At 41.1% G+C, this 12,777-nt stretch overlaps 2 protein-coding genes across 2 annotated transcripts; one reads left to right on the forward strand and one right to left on the reverse strand.

Annotated features, from left to right (window-relative positions):
- Positions 1–2,855: 2,855 nt before the first annotated feature.
- On the forward strand, positions 2,856–7,086 carry LOC115750960 (two-component response regulator ARR12-like). The gene is made up of 6 exons (XM_030688591.2): positions 2,856–3,297; positions 3,734–3,886; positions 3,991–4,395; positions 4,508–4,584; positions 4,989–6,092; positions 6,799–7,086. The coding sequence occupies exons 1-6, from the start codon at positions 3,153–3,155 to the stop codon at positions 6,868–6,870; spliced, it is 1,956 nt and encodes a 651-aa protein (XP_030544451.2). The 5' UTR covers positions 2,856–3,152; the 3' UTR covers positions 6,871–7,086.
- Positions 7,087–7,456: 370 nt separating this feature from the next.
- On the reverse strand, positions 7,457–11,938 carry LOC115750961 (calmodulin-binding protein 60 F-like). Its single transcript, XM_030688593.2, is given in 8 exon segments — positions 7,457–7,938; positions 7,941–8,325; positions 8,511–8,714; positions 8,798–8,958; positions 9,214–9,707; positions 10,410–10,468; positions 10,686–10,761; positions 11,391–11,938. Coding segments are annotated over 8 exon segments (1,818 nt in total). The 5' UTR covers positions 11,504–11,938; the 3' UTR covers positions 7,457–7,612.
- Between the last annotated feature and the right edge of the window lie 839 nt (positions 11,939–12,777).

Raw genomic sequence — 12,777 nt, forward strand, 5'->3', positions numbered from 1 at the left:
ACGTCCTCCCCGGCAGCACCACCGGTGGCGGCGAGACAACGGCGTGGGGCAAAAAGGAGCGAGCTTGAGTGGTGGGTGGGTGTGATGTGGCGTTGATGCTTGAGGGGATGGCTCTTGAATTTACTAGAGAGGACTCTGGTTCTTCTGGATTTTGGACGCGAGATGCCTCTCCCTTCGAGCACCTGCGACGATGGATTGGGAAAGAACGGGAACATGATAGCCTAGCGTTTGCTGCTTAGATTCCCCGATGAAAAGGATGGAAGACCAACGTGAAGAAAGATTCTCACTCCTCTTCCCAGCCATAGTAACAACGATGATAATAATTTCTATCCTACGCAAGTCCTTTGAAATTTCCCATACACTTAGTTCTGTTTTTAAGAAATAAAAAAATTTAAAAAATAAGGTTTCCCTCTGGAATTAGGTACCGGACCGTCCGGACATTAGTTCCACTTTTAGGAATCGGAAACTAGACCGAACCCAACCATCTAGTTCGGTTCCGATCCAAACCATTCCCGATTCGGTCGGTCCATCCCGCCCACTCTTAATAAATTCGGACGGAATTGTCTTCCAACTAATATTAATTAACGATCTAGAAATCAAGGGTGATTCTTAAAAAGATGACTAATCATGTTTGCAATTTCATGTCGATCTAGAATTTCTTCGTTCCTCTTCTATGTGCCAAAGGATAGGATTACGAGGAAATCACCTTAGTCAATGTGAACATATAAATTAACCATGTTTTGTGATTTAACTCGTATCATATGCATATCATCCAAATAGGCCATTTCCGATGTGGTTCCCTTTGTGACTCATTATTATTTTTCTCAATTTAGCCAATCGCCAAAAATACATCATTCAATAGTTCAAAAAGTTCAATCAATCGGGTTGGATAAATCCAGGACAAAAATGTCTTCCAACCGCTAAACTTTGGAAATATTAATTGATGATCTAAAAATCACAGGTCGTTCTTAAAAAGATGACTAATCGTGTTTGCAATTTCGTGTCGATCTAGAATTTCTTCATTCCGCTTCTACATGCCAAAGGATAGGATTACGAGGAAATCACCTTATTCACTGTGAACATATAAATTAACCATATTGTGTGATTTACCTTGTATCATATACGTGTCGTCCAAACATGTCATTTCCCACACGATTCTCCCTGTGACTTGTTATTATTTTTCTTAATTTAGCCTATCGCCAAAAACACATCATTCAACAGTTGAAAAAAAATTCAATTAATTGGGTCCAGCTATGGCGGATAAATTTGGACAAAATTATCTTTCAATTGCCATAATTTTAGAATATTAATTGATGATCCAGAAATCACGGGCCATTCTTAAATAGATGACTAATTTGGGGGTGGCGGGATTAAATCACTTTCCATAAATGCCGGATTGCAATATCGTTTAGCATTTACGGCCTAAATTATTGCCAGGTTCTGGATAGATGGTGTTCAGACTAGAAAGTTATGATAACGAAATAATTCATCCTCTTGACAATGACAGCCAAAAAAAAAAACTTTGTCGTCTTCTTCTTCGAGTCGTACGATGGGGCAGCAGTTCATCATTCCTACTACTTTTGCAGTCTTCACGCCGTACGTTTTCTGACCTTTTCTTTTTTTCGATCGAGAAAACTGTAACGTACCATGAAGAGAGAGAGAGAGAGAAGAGAAGAAGAGGAAGGAGAAAAGTCATGAGCAGAAAAATAGCGATTTACAGAATAAATTATCCATTCAACTTAAGGAAACAATGCTAAACAAGTCACGAATTCCTGGTTTGATTTTCAGTGCGAGAAAGGCTAACATTATGGTGGGATTGAATTCGTTTTCTATTTGTAAAGAAAGTGAAGCAAATCGGCATTAACATACAAAACTCATTGTAAACATTTGACACGAGTGCTTAGATTTTAGCAAGATGCCAAATCCAAATATAAATTAGGTCGATGTTTACCATTCATGGCACGCGGGCACGTCAATTGTGATGTTCGTCAAAGTATCCGAAAGAGCCGTGTATTGCTAATTTATTGTTAAGGAAATTGGCATTATCGAAACCTATAATATGAATATGGATAGTAGTATTTACACAAACATTTCTGATCAAGGGACGTGTGCAATTGTATGAGTTATGAATAATCGATCATCAGCTTTTGGATCTACACATTTTCACAAAACCGCTAGAAAAAAAAAAATAGATTTTGCCGTCACATAAAATCCGGAGAACGTTTAAACATTCTAGCACAAGTGTGCTAAACAAAAAACATGAATTTCAAAGCATATCTAAACAGTGAATTTCTTAGAGATGTGCATAACAAAACTAGCTGTGCTGAAATTTAAAGGAGGATGGGTTGGATTTAGAAATTAAATTGGGTCGTAAGTTTGTTATGGTCACATTGTTTTTGTCCTTACATTTTTCATTTGGAGTGTCCAATATTAGTTTAGCCAAGGTCATAATGGGAACGTAGAAGAAGGCCTCATTCTCATCAAAGGTAGTCCTCCCTCATAATGCATGTTGAATTGGACTTATCAATTCTTATCCAAATTCAAAAAATTGTTACCTACCCATGAAAAGGTAACTTCTTCTTTTTAGCTTTGTCATGAGAAAGGTAACTTTGACAAAGTAGGATATAAAATAAAGGGTGCTTACATTGGAAGTATGTTAATCAATTTACCAAGTCGAGGAAGAGACCACGATTAGCTCCCCAAGACAGAATCCATGGGAAATGGACGGTTGAGATTGATGAATCCCAGAAGGTAAAGCAAAAAGTCTGCTGATTAGGAAAGGAAAAACTGACAAACGTTGAAAAGCCAGACACTCTGTTTCTTTAAAAAGTCCTCTCCACACTGAAACCCAATGAGGGAAAGTGTGTGATTACCATAAAAGAATTGAATCGAGCTGCGAGAGGCGGAAAAACATTATAAAATAGGGCAAAAGCTTCCGAGGAAATTTGTAGCCGAGAAAAGCTAAAAAGCTTGAAAAGACTTTAGCTTCACTAAAACCCAAAAAAGAGATCTCTGTTTTATTGGTTCTTTCTCGCTTTCAAGAGCTGTTTTTTTTAGCTTTCACGCTCAAAAGTTTGAAACTTGTTGTTCCGTTCTGGGTGGGTGTTCCATCTTTTTCATCTTTTGGGTGTACTTCAATTGTGAGAGAACAGATGAAGGTTGAGGACAAGAAAAGTGGCCTCGTGAACGAAGATGGGAAGGACCGATTTCCGGTCGGTATGCGAGTTCTGGCCGTTGATGATGATGCGTCTTGCCTTAAAGTGTTGGAGGGTATGCTTCGGAAGTGCAGATATCAAGGTTGGATTGGTGTCTTTAATTTTGACTGTAATTGATATTTCCGACACCATTGTTTATACGCCTTTCCCAGTGTGTTTGAGGATGTCTGTTTCTGTTGGTGATTTTTTATTTCCCATGTGTGTGAGGGCCAATTAGATTGGCTTCACTTGCTTTCCTGCAAGTGCTGGTGGAGTTTTTGGTGTCAATTCTTAGTGTCGTAGAATGGCTTCAGATCAGTGAAATTGTGGTGCAGAGTTTTGGATTTCGGCTTTAATTTGCAATTGCTGGACTGTTTGTGGGCGTTAGATATGGTTTATCTGCCTTTAAGGATTTTGGGGAATTCATTCAATTGAAATGATGTTTGCAAGTTGTGATGTTCTGGTCTTGAGTTTGAAATGGATCTGAAGTCTTATCTCAGTTGCATCTCGTTTTTGTTTAATTCTTTCATCTTTTGTAGTTACTACGACCAATGAGGCGGTCATGGCACTGAACATGCTGAGGGATAAAAGGAACAAGTTTGACCTGGTGATTAGCGATGTGAACATGCCTGACATGGATGGTTTTAAGCTTCTAGAGCTTGTGGGTCTTGAATTGGATCTGCCTGTCATCAGTAAGCCAAAATCCCCTGTTTTGTAGGAATTTTATTTACTGTTGTTTTCCTTGAGATAACTATGTTGGCTTAGATGTAATTTTGGTCCATTTGATTATTTGCAGTGTTGTCCGGGCATGGTGATACTGAACTTGTCATGAAGGGAATCACTCATGGCGCTTGTGACTATCTGTTGAAACCTGCCAGAATGGAGGAGCTCAAAAACATATGGCAACACGTAGTGAGGAGAAAAAAGTTCGAACCTAAGGAAAGAAGCAAATTTGCCGATGTAGTCAAGCCTTTGGATGGATCCGGGGCTGGTGAGTATGGACCTGTATCAACCAGTAATGTAGATCCAAATGGAAAGCCCAACAAGAAAAGGAAGGACCAGACAGAAGATGAGGAAGAAGACAGTGAAGAGAATGGAAACGAGAATGATGACCTGTCAACCCAAAAAAAGCCTCGAGTTGTTTGGTCTGTCGATCTGCATCGCAAGTTTGTTTCCGCTGTTCACCAATTAGGCTTTGAAAGTGAGTTTTTGGCAATTGCAACATAGTTTGGTTGTTCATTCTTGTTTATGCTAATTGTTGAAGAAATCTTCTCCTTTGAATGAACCTCCTTTTGTTGTTACTGTCAATACAGAGGCTGTCCCTAAGAAAATCCTGGACTTGATGAATGTTGAAGGCATTACAAGGGAAAATGTGGCCAGTCACCTACAGGTACAAGCCTCTGCTCCTTGCCCTCTTATGAATTTTCTCTGTCGTCACAAGGGATTTTTTTGATTGAGGGACTGGGGGGGGGCCTTGAGAGTGCTCTTATATAGCTATTCATTCTTTCAACCATCCAACAATTTTTCACGGAATCTTGGTACTCTAGTTTTATCCTTCATCTCCTATGACGAGACTATTATTTTACAATGTAGGTTATATGGAGATGCATCAGTTTATTTCCTCAATGATGCTTAGAATGGAAGGCTGGTGATCCATCTCCAAATATGCTAGGAACTTTTGCTTATCATTATTACTATGAGCTAGCCCTTTTTGCATGACTAGCGTCTTCTATTGTCCTTAATGTATAACCGAACCGAAACGATCTACGGTCTGATGCTGTTGCTTTGATACAGAAATATCGACTTTACCTGAAAAGAATCAGTAACGGGGCAAGCCAGGCTGAATTTGGAGATTTTCATCCATTAACTGGATCGGGAAGGCTTTCTAGCGCATCTTATCCTGCAGGCGGGATGCTAGGTAGGCTAAGCACACCAGCTAGTTTAGGGTTGCGGGGGATCACATCCTCCGGAGCGTATCGGACAAACCATATGCAAAAATTTAGCAGCTCAATGAATGCTGTTGGGACGACCCGAACTGCCAATCCATTTCAAGGAATTCCGACATCTCTGGAGCTAAACCAGTTGCAGCAGGCAAATGTGAAGGCCCATGTAGGAGAGTTCACTATCGATAAAAGGAATGCTAGAGTTGCCACTAACCTCTCAGATGCCCGGGCAGTGACTGGTGTCTCCAGCAATTCTCTATACAATAGTCCAAGAAGCAATCAGGGATTCTTGCAGGGTAATCAAGTACAAACTCAAGACATTGGAGGTTTTGTATCCGGACCCTACTTTGTCGATAAAAGTAGGTCAAATGATATGTGGCATGGTTCTGTGCAGTTGTCCAGTTTTCCCTCTTCAAATCCTCTGCCACTGAATGGAACAATGAATCTAGATCAAAGGTCAATGGGCAGTTCTTCTTCGGTCAACCCGCAATTTCTTGAAGGCCGAATTGAGTTCTCATCAACTGGCACAATGTCCGGAACCATGAATGATGATAGAAGTGACATTAAGTGTGAAGCCGGGTTGGTTAATATTGTTCAGAATGTGAATTTTGGACCAGTCCAAAGATGGGAAGAACAATTCCAGAATTACAAACAAAATCTGAGTCAAAACAACGAAATGAACTGTCTAGTTCCTGCTGGTGGTTCTGCAGGTTCCGTCAGCCATATTATGGGGCAAACTAATGCACACTTCAGTCCAAATGCTGAAGTTTCTCTGCCTAGCCTACTAAATTCAGGTGCACCGTCTGCCGTTTGCCATGCCGAAGTTGATATTTCTTCTATGGACTCAATCATAACATCTGGTGAAAACAACCCCTTTGAGCAAACAAAGGTGCAGGATTGTATCTTTGATGCTAGTTACGAGTCCCTGGACGAGCTAATGAATGTCATCAAGCGTGTAAGTAACATATATATGAAGATGCATTATTATTCAAGAATCTCTTCGGTTTATTAACACGATTGTTTTGTAATGATTAGGCTTTAGACATACACATGTAGTTCGTGATATTCTCTCTATGGCAAAACTGCTAGACAGCTTCATTGGTCAAATGCACCTCTCCGGCAGTGTCAGTCTCTCGGTTTAGATCATGAGAAGTACCTAAATCTGGTTAACTGATGTGCTGTTGAATACTTAGATGGAAGTTTACACTTATCGACTTACCTCAGTGTTAGTCACCTCTTGGTGGTACAACAAACCTCCATCATGTCTTCTGAAAGCATCTGAACGTCATTGTTGACGCTGGTACCATGTTTGATTCTATATCCATTTGCTCTGCCTTGGGCCTAGTGAGTCATACCTAGCAATTAGACTATGATTGTCATAAAAAGAAAGTTAGAGATATCTGTGCACTTTGGGTCTGTTATACTTGCTCTTTTAAAGGAACTCGCGTATTTCCAAATAAACAGAACTTGACAAAATAAAGTATTTTCACCTTCTATGTAATTACCTATTTCTGGTATACATAGTTACACTACCTTGAAAGTTTGATATACTAAGGACTCATCATGTTTCTTTCTCTTTCCCTTGCCTTTTCACTACTTGAATAAAAGGTTTCTGCAAATTCTTCGGTTTTCTCGAACTGTAACTTTGTGTCTTTATGCAGGAACATAATGGTATGCCGCTGATGGATGCAGATTTGGGATTTGACCCCTATCCACTTGGGTCGTGCATATAAGATTTCTCAGCTGCTAATTTTGTGAAGAGCTCGCATCATGCTGTAATTTAGTTCTTTTTTTTTTCTCCCGAGTATAGGTTTTTTCTTTGGAGTCTTCCTTGTCTAGATGTCGGTTAGAAGTTCTGCAAATCGCAGCTCTGCCTCGTTCATATTGTTTGATCTCTACCTTGTTCATAACGAATAATGGCACAAGAACCTTGCAATGCTATGTTTCCATATGATCATTCTTCTTTCCGTTTCTTTGCTGATATGATTGAGACAATGCACATAATGGAAGTTCAATTCGGCATGGAGTTGCATATTTGCTTATGCTTGTTCTTGAATCTATTTTGCTCAGACAATTAATCAGGGATTGTTTTTTAACTGTCATTCATCATCTATTTAGATTTGATGAACTGGCAAAATCCAAGTCCTTATAGAACCTACTGAAAAAATCGCAGTATGCTAGTCGTGAATCCGATCAACTACTTTGGTACACCTCTTGGACATCTAAGGTGCTCGATTTTTTTTATCGCCCAAAATTGTTTCTCGACTTAGAAATGGCGAATCGCAACCAAAAAGAAGTTAAAATGTTTGCAGGGAAAAAAGAAGTTCAAGGCCTACAAGCTTTTTTATTATGATTAGATTTCGCCATTTTGAAGCCAACAAAGAAGGCGATAAAGATGATCGAGGTACACGAAAGTGTATAAGAGGGACATGCAGAGAAATGATAAGGAAGAAATAAAAATCAAAGAAAGATGGTCTAGTAGTCATCGAGCTCAACAAGCTGAGCTCTTCTCTCTGCTCTTCTCTCTGCTGCTTTCTTCCTTATGAATATACCCCATCTCAAAGCGGCCTTTAGCTTAAGCCAGCCGACGACGGCTTTTCCTGGGCTCCTGCTGCTCTTCTGCTGGAGCTGGCAATCAGGCCTACTGTCGTATGGAGCACCACAGGTGAAACTATCCTCGTTCGAGCAGCGGAAACCGGCTTCCATACGGAATGACCTCAGCAGTCTCTGCATATCATCGCTCTGAAGCATCTCCATGCTCCTGAGCCGGATTTCCTCCGCAATTATGTCTCCAGAATAATAGGCCCCCCGATCCCGGGAGTTGCGACGGACAAGAAACTTGTGCCAACACTTGGAAATGCTACTTGTGGAGCATCTAGAGCTTGAGTTGCAGTTTGATGAGGTCTAACAGTTGGAAGTGCCATGAGCGGAGAAACAGGTTGGCAGATATTCTGAACTTGGCAATGCGCGTCTATTTGTTCACATCGCGATGGGTGTTGCTGCAAGTATTGTGTTGTCGTCATGTGGTGCTGATCTTGCACAAGTGCATTCTCCGTTACTGCCCCAGGGAAACCTGAGGATTCCGATCCTTTCCTTGTACTGGAGATGGAGCTTAGGACCTTGCTGTCATATTCTACAACTTGGTTCCAGTTCTCATAGGCTTCTTTTACCAAGGAATCTACTGAGACCTGTAGACAGAAACAAGAAAAAACAAAGGTTGCATAAACAAAAGAGGGTTCTTTGTCATAATAATTCAGTTGATTAAAACTCCCTCAGCACAAGCATGGTGAAAGTGAGGGAAACAACATTTCAAGAAGATTATAAACAACCGATGACTCGAGCAAAACTTTCCAAAAGTTGCAGAGGAACGAACCTTTTGCTTGTGGGTGAGATTTTCCAGAGAGAAGAACTGCCCATCAGTAAGAAAGCCTCTGAGCTCATAGATATCATTGAAGACCACGCCGGTATCATGATTCACATCAGTGAAGTAAATGTAGACCTTCCCACCCATGACACACGTCTTTGCATGCTCCACCGTATTCTCCCACATTCTATTTGACATCCCGCTCCCTAGGATCTGTAGTAAATGTTGTGAGTATCAGTACCCGCGCAGAATGGTCATTGTGCAAGCAGAACTAAGCATGCTGAGGAAGTCCTTACACTTCTTAATTTCTGAGAGTCCCTGACAAGAAGCCGTAGAAAATCTTCGACCGTCATGATTTCAGCGTTGATTAGCTTCTTATGCAGAGCTCCATCCTTTGCTATTCTGTCCAGTCTCCACACTTCGTCGTGCAAAGCAGGTGGATAATGTTTTTTATACACTGCAAAATGCAATCCATGTCATTCTAACTATCTGAACCTGCATCAATGGGCAGAGACAATATAGAAGCACCAAATGGACTACCAAGCAGATCTCACACTTTGGTCTGCGACTCTTGTCTCACTAATTTAAGATCCTTATGTTTTTTGACTAAAGTTAGTGATCTGATTTCGCTAATTCAAAGTGAACCAGATGTAGGATCACTATCTGAACATGTGAAGTGCACGGTCTAGAGAAAAATCAGCTAGGAACTCACATTCTCCCCTATGATCTTTGACAGCAAAAGCCTCTGTCTTAGCCTCACAAACATGGACCCCTTCACAACATCCCGGGGCGACCTTCACACCGAGCCTGAACTTTCTGCTCCTCGTCCAGCTGGAATTATCGGTGAAACTAAGTTCCCCAAGAGTTCCACTCCCTTCCTTCAGTATTACCTGGAGGTCGCCCGTGAGAAGTGGCCTTTTGCCCTCCCGCTCCTTCACTTCGAGACTCTCAAAGTGCTCCTCGCTCCAATCACCTTCAGGTTCTTCATTGAAGTCGCCTTCAAGCACCACGACATTTAGCTTGGCATTTGATGAAGGCCCATCTTGAACCACAAGACCAGTGGCTTGGTCTATTAACATGACATGAATGGCTGCACCCCGTTCGCCCTCGACCCTCCCACCAGTAAATAGGTGGGGTGGCATTCTGGTCTTGAATTGAAGCTGCATGCCTTTTTCTTCTGGATTTTGTATTCTAGGCGGGGCTGGCCTGTAGAGGGGAATCTGTGAGCCCAAACTGTATTCAAATGACCATTGCTCTCATTGCATTGTCACTTACAGTTTCGGGGTTCCGCACATCTGGTATCTTATATTAACATGATATCGGAGGTCACAGAATCAACTCTAATAACGGAGATTGAAATTAATTTTTTATAAGCAGAACTGTACATTAACTAGAGTTCATTGTTTTGCAATTTTGACAGGAACATTCGACAGCAGTTCGAGAAATTGCTTGAGATGGATCGTCCTAAGCCATTTTAATGGGATCTGGCAGCAGAAAACAAGTTTCATGCAATCATGCAAAGTCTTCCTCCTCGCATGCACCCAAAAAAAAATGTGCATTTCCTTTGATGCTTCCGCTACAGCACTCTTCCAGCAGTAGAGCGAAGTGGTAGCATTTACAAGCACTCGGTTGGTTCATACTGATCTTTCAAAGGTAGGATAGTAACTAACACATTCACTGACGCTCCTTTCTGCATGCAAGTATAACTGATCATTGTTTCATTCCATTGCAACGTCTATGTGCATAATGCTCAGCACATGCACGACAAGTTCTCTACATGAGCATGCATATCTCTGTTTCTGTTTGGTTAGTCAAGAAGCACGTATGATTACCAAGGACAAAGAAGGAATCACCGCCACCAGTGTTAGTAACTTGGTCTATGTCCTTCATTTAACTTAGCAAACATACCTTTCAGCCAGCCTAGCGTGGCCTAACCTCATCAATGCCCTCTCTACTTCTTCGTTCACCTGTTTTATAACCAGGAAATAGAACATCAAAGATAAAATGAGTGATGTTTATGTCGCTTTTCACAAGTGGCACGCTTGATGAGCTAGTTCAATTGTATGACAAAGGTTGCCTAACATTTGAACACATGAAAGACATATGCAGACAACCTGCATATCATATGAAAGACGCCATTTCTCAATGTGTCTATGGTCTTAGAGCGAAGAGGTGATAACTCACAATTCTTCGCAGAAGGGGCTCCAGCGACGAGGAAAATCTTTGCAAACTGTCCACCTTCAAAGCTTCCACGACCACACTGCACAAACCACGCTTGATTATCTCAAACCGCCTTCACCTTGAAATTTAACATATTCATTAAGCTTAACTATAAGGTCGTTCAACAAGCCTAAACCTCAAGGCTTCTACTGACAGAATGCAAGTCAATAGATTTTGGCAGTGTTTCGAGGCACCAGCACGTGAGGCACAAACAGAAGCATGTACATATGTCGAAGTATATCATCGCAGTGATTGCTCTGCATTCATAATGTTATTCTTCCTTAATCTGTAATGACTCTCTAACGATATGCAGGTGCCATTCTCAAGTATCTCAAGCAGCTCGCACCTTGAAGATTGACTGGATACAATTTCTCCTTTTTTTTCTCCTCCTTAAGAGGACACAACATATGATCTTCTACTTTGAAAACTACAAATTGTGTTCATTCAAGGAGTTCACTTCCAAACAAGTTGAGGAGTCAGTATTGCTAATCATAAGTAACTGTAATCAGTTTGGACCGTATTTCTAGCCTCAACTCACATGTGCACACGCAACTTGCTGTACAGCTAAAGTCACTAACTTGATATCATCGGGAATGAGAAATCGAAATCTAACAAATACCCATCATCGGAGAAGCATCAGATTACTCAGTTAAGTGGTGCAGAACAGACCTTCCCAAAGTGGGTAATTTCCGCTTCTTCGATTCCCCGACGACGACTGCACCATCTTCCAAAGAACCAGTCCCATGTTGGCATCCTCTCTTCTTGTTCCTTGGACCCTCCATACTTGGCAACAGCCCGCACTTGCTAGTAAACTTTCATCTTTTTCAGTAACTCTGCTCCTGATTTTGGCAACCCTGGAATATTGCCTCTGGGAAGCCTCTCGGCAATAACAATAACGGATTAACAAAAATGTCAACCTATATGGAGACTCCCGGCGTTGTCAGATCCGAAAGAGGCAAAGACAAAGCTGCATTTCCGTGACCTGTTTTGGATACAGAAGATCTGGTCTCAATGCAGCTTGGCTCAGATCTACAAGAATTTGCATATTTTCAATAGTTTGATGGCCCTGAGTGATGGATATGTATGTATATTTTATTCGTCCATTGCCGTTTTCAGTGCGCTGTCTGAGCGCATGAACGTTGGAAAAAAGGGAGTTTGAGAAAGCGCGTTCTTTTTGAGGGAAAAAGTCAAAAAATGATGATGAATGCCGCCTGCATCAGGAACTTTGTGATTGCCCTCCTGAAAATGACATGATTTTGTTTGAACTCATTGCATGGAATTAACTCAGATGGATAAAGTCTGGTGCATTTTTGGGTTAACTCTGCCTGGGACTGAGCATGAAATTCAAGAAAGCCAGGGGTTGGATTGCAAAAGAAGTATGGAACCTGGGGGCGTCGAGGAAAAAGCCGATAGATCGAGCCCGGGCAAGCGAAAACATCCAATCTTTTGGTGTCACAAGGTTGAGTTTGATATTTCCCCAACAAAATCAAACTCACTAACCATCTGTACAATTACTGCAACAGATGTTCTTACTTATGTGTAAATCAATATCTTGGAGATTGAATGGAATTATTTGGGCTAACATTTTTGCCTGTAAAGAATGAAACTTAAGATTATTGTTTGGATCCGAGGTTTAGCTTTATTGGTTCGCTATGATTACCGTCTAAATAATCCTTCAGATTGATGATTCATTAAGCATATATTACCCGAGCCAAATTGAACTACGTGTTGTATTCCGACCGGGGCTAAACAGTTTAGTTAGAGGAGTTGGCAATAGCCATTGACTCAACCAGAGGAACTTGTTGTAGACTTGTTTATGAACTTTTTAAGTTAGACATGTCTTCCCACTTTGTTCACAGAAGGGAAATTCGATTAATGGAGGAAAGCTTTCTCCTTGTTACTTGCTAGTTTGGAAAGTGTCAATCCCTCGTTTAAGGAGATCTCTTACAGCAGACTTGAATCGGTTTTGACTTAGGGAAAAACTTGCTCCGAGTGTTCTTCCAAAGGACATGAGGGGTAAATAGAATACGAAATAATTTCCGAAAACCCTCTAAAG

The sequence above is a fragment of the Rhodamnia argentea genome, chromosome 4 (assembly GCF_020921035.1).
Source record: "Rhodamnia argentea isolate NSW1041297 chromosome 4, ASM2092103v1, whole genome shotgun sequence".
NCBI lineage: Eukaryota > Viridiplantae > Streptophyta > Magnoliopsida > Myrtales > Myrtaceae > Rhodamnia > Rhodamnia argentea.